Source organism: Papaver somniferum, unplaced genomic scaffold (assembly GCF_003573695.1).
Source record: "Papaver somniferum cultivar HN1 unplaced genomic scaffold, ASM357369v1 unplaced-scaffold_15, whole genome shotgun sequence".
Lineage (NCBI taxonomy): Eukaryota > Viridiplantae > Streptophyta > Magnoliopsida > Ranunculales > Papaveraceae > Papaver > Papaver somniferum.
This window is the reverse complement of record NW_020624376.1, coordinates 3,336,464-3,339,113: the sequence shown is the minus strand read 5'-3', so window position 1 is coordinate 3,339,113 and position 2,650 is coordinate 3,336,464. Positions and strand designations below refer to the sequence as shown.

The window sequence follows — 2,650 nt, the reverse complement described above, 5'->3', positions numbered from 1 at the left end:
TAACAATTGCCATAAACTTTTGCTTTTTTTCATTCACATCCGTAAGAAGTAATGGCAACAAACGGTAATATGGAAGAAAGTTACCGCAACTTAAAATGGCAAATACTAATATCGTCATCATCCACATATATATATACATATATGGGTTGTTAATATATCCAGATAGATTAGCTAGCTAGGTATGATCATATCACATTTAATGGCCATTGATTTAATTAACTATAAATTTCCCTGCATGAATACTATCGTACGTACTTGCTGTAAGAATTAAAATCCTTTATAACCTTTACAAATTACTAATAATAGTGAATTTACATTTAGTGATCATCGAGAAAGTCCTCCTAGCTCATCCTATATATACCCTAACATATTCAATTAACTGATCATGAAATAGTGGTATTGGTAGTTCCATTAGTACTTAGTATATCACCAGAAAAACCATGTCTCAGATCATGTCTCTCAAAGATTACTTCAACAATAATCATAATCGAACTCCTCTTCCTCATCATCGTACACTCAACCTCGATAATGTAGATTTAGGTAATCGAGGAGCAATAACTGAGATTACTAATCATCAGCAGAAGCCAAAAATAGTGGGGAAGATAATGAACTTCTCTTGTAACTATTGTCACAGGAAATATCATAGTGCACAAGCACTAGGAGGACATCAAAATGCTCATAAACGGGAACGTACAGTTACACTAGCTGCACTTGCAGCTTATAGTTACTATAAAGCAAGTCGCGGCAGCAACAACCTAAAGCATCACCAAGCATTCTTATCATCAACTAAGAGCTCATTATCATCTTCATTGTCGTCACCTCATCATACTCGTAGTGGTGACTTCATCAAGAAATCATCGTTGGGTATTCAAGTTCGATCCATGATACAAAAACCAGCACCTTATTCTTTATCATCATGGGCTTCTCGATGCTCTTCTCTTTTGTATGCGAATGATAATAAACACAACGATTTGCACAAATATACATCTGATTCTAACCTGGCAGCTGGCCGGCCATCAGACGTTAGCGAATGCTCGGTCGTAAGCACAACTGCTGTAGTGCCGTCAGATGAGGGAGTATCTGAGCTTGATTTATCACTTAAGCTTTGAAAGCAGCTGGTTATATACTGGGCGTAATAGCATAGATAATTCAGGTCAGGCCTGTAGAGGTCTGTAGTGAGAGCTAGTCAGGTTGTGTAAGTGTGTTTCCCATACGTGAGAGTGTCGGTCTTTGTTCAATCAGTTAGAATCAGTTAGAGTATATAAACTCGACTGTAACCCTCAGTAATTCATCTTTTTCTAATAATTAATCTTGATTACAAACCGTCTGCATATAATGTAAACACTATTCTGTGAGTCCCCTCGTATTTTCCTGCACCAACTTGTCATGTTATGCGTTCTGGTACATCCTATATCGCCAACAACAACTACCATCTCCCAATCTGGCTTGTCCAACAGTCCAAATATTCATGTTTGTGGTTTTTCGTTACAAACTTGGGTGTTTCTACTGCTGGTATTTGTTGTATCTTGTGGTGCTGGAGAGAGTTAGAGCATGTTTGGTAGCATTTTCAAAAACAGTTTTCAAAAACAGTTTTCTACTGTTTTTAAAACACACCCTTTTTCATTGTTTTCATTTTCTAAAAGCTGTTTGGTATGGCTGTTTTCAAAAACATATTTTTCAAAATTAGTTGTATGTTAAAATTAACAATTCAAAAAGTAGTTATGAGCTTGCACAAATGTTTTACACATAACAACAATTTTACATATTTGTATAAGCTAAAGGCGTTGGTGGTGATGTCGGCGTTGATGATAAATCCACATTGTCCCTGCTATGTCATCTCTAACATTATTCATCAGCTCAATATTCGTTGTGCTAACATCAATGTCAATTGTTGTGCTTTCTTGACCAGTACTTGAACTTTCTTCATCTGCCACTAGAAGATCTTCTGCCATGAATTGACGAAACAGTTCGTCATTCCTTGAATTTAAGCGAATGAAGTTGTGTAAAGTACAACATGCAACGGGAATGAGTCTTTGTCTGCGAAGTGGATAATTTGGCATGCATTTCAATATTGGAAACCTACTTTTCCACACTCCAAAACAACGTTCAATAACATTACGTAAAGAGGAGTGCCTATGATTGAATAATTCCATAGGACCCTTTGCTTGTCGACTTCTTCCCCTAAAATCACGCAAGTGATACCGTTCTCCACGATAAGGTGTCAAAAACCCAGGCATGTTTGTGTAAGCGGAGTCAACAACATAATATGTATTGCATGGACAGATTGATCTACTGAGGTATTAAATGTAAGATAACAAGAATTAAAGTAATATGTATTCAATACCTTCTCTGGGCATTGGGAATTTGTTTTCTTCGTTCGATATGGCATCCAGGAGTACTCTTGCATCATTGGAAGTTCCTTCCCATCCCGTGTATACAAATGTGAACAACATATCGAACGAGCAAGCACACATAATGTTCTGCGTGATTTGAGCTTTTCTGCCTCGAAATGGAATTTGTTTAGAAGCAGGTACACAGGCACTAATATGAGTTCCATCAATAGCACCAACACAATCCTGTTTTGAATTATCAACTGTAAAGGCGAAGCTAATGATGCTAAAACCAAGATAAATATCAACTGTAAAGAAAC

General features: G+C 36.9%; 2 protein-coding genes across 2 annotated transcripts; one reads left to right on the top strand and one right to left on the bottom strand.

Annotated features, from left to right (window-relative positions):
* Positions 1-440: 440 nt before the first annotated feature.
* Positions 441-1,109, top strand: LOC113335700 (zinc finger protein 4-like). The gene has a single exon (XM_026581718.1). It carries the CDS (start codon positions 441-443, stop codon positions 1,107-1,109), a length of 669 nt encoding a protein of 222 aa, XP_026437503.1.
* A 666-nt stretch (positions 1,110-1,775) lies between these two features.
* Positions 1,776-2,237, bottom strand: LOC113335697. The gene has a single exon (XM_026581717.1). The coding sequence runs from the start codon at positions 2,235-2,237 to the stop codon at positions 1,776-1,778; it is 462 nt and encodes a 153-aa protein (XP_026437502.1).
* Between the last annotated feature and the right edge of the window lie 413 nt (positions 2,238-2,650).

Excerpts from the sequence above, each read along its gene's own strand:
- LOC113335697 (XM_026581717.1), bottom strand. The coding sequence starts at position 2,237 with ATGCCTGGGTTTTTGACACCTTATCGTGGAGAACGGTATCACTTGCGT.
- LOC113335700 (XM_026581718.1), top strand. The coding sequence starts at position 441 with ATGTCTCAGATCATGTCTCTCAAAGATTACTTCAACAATAATCATAAT.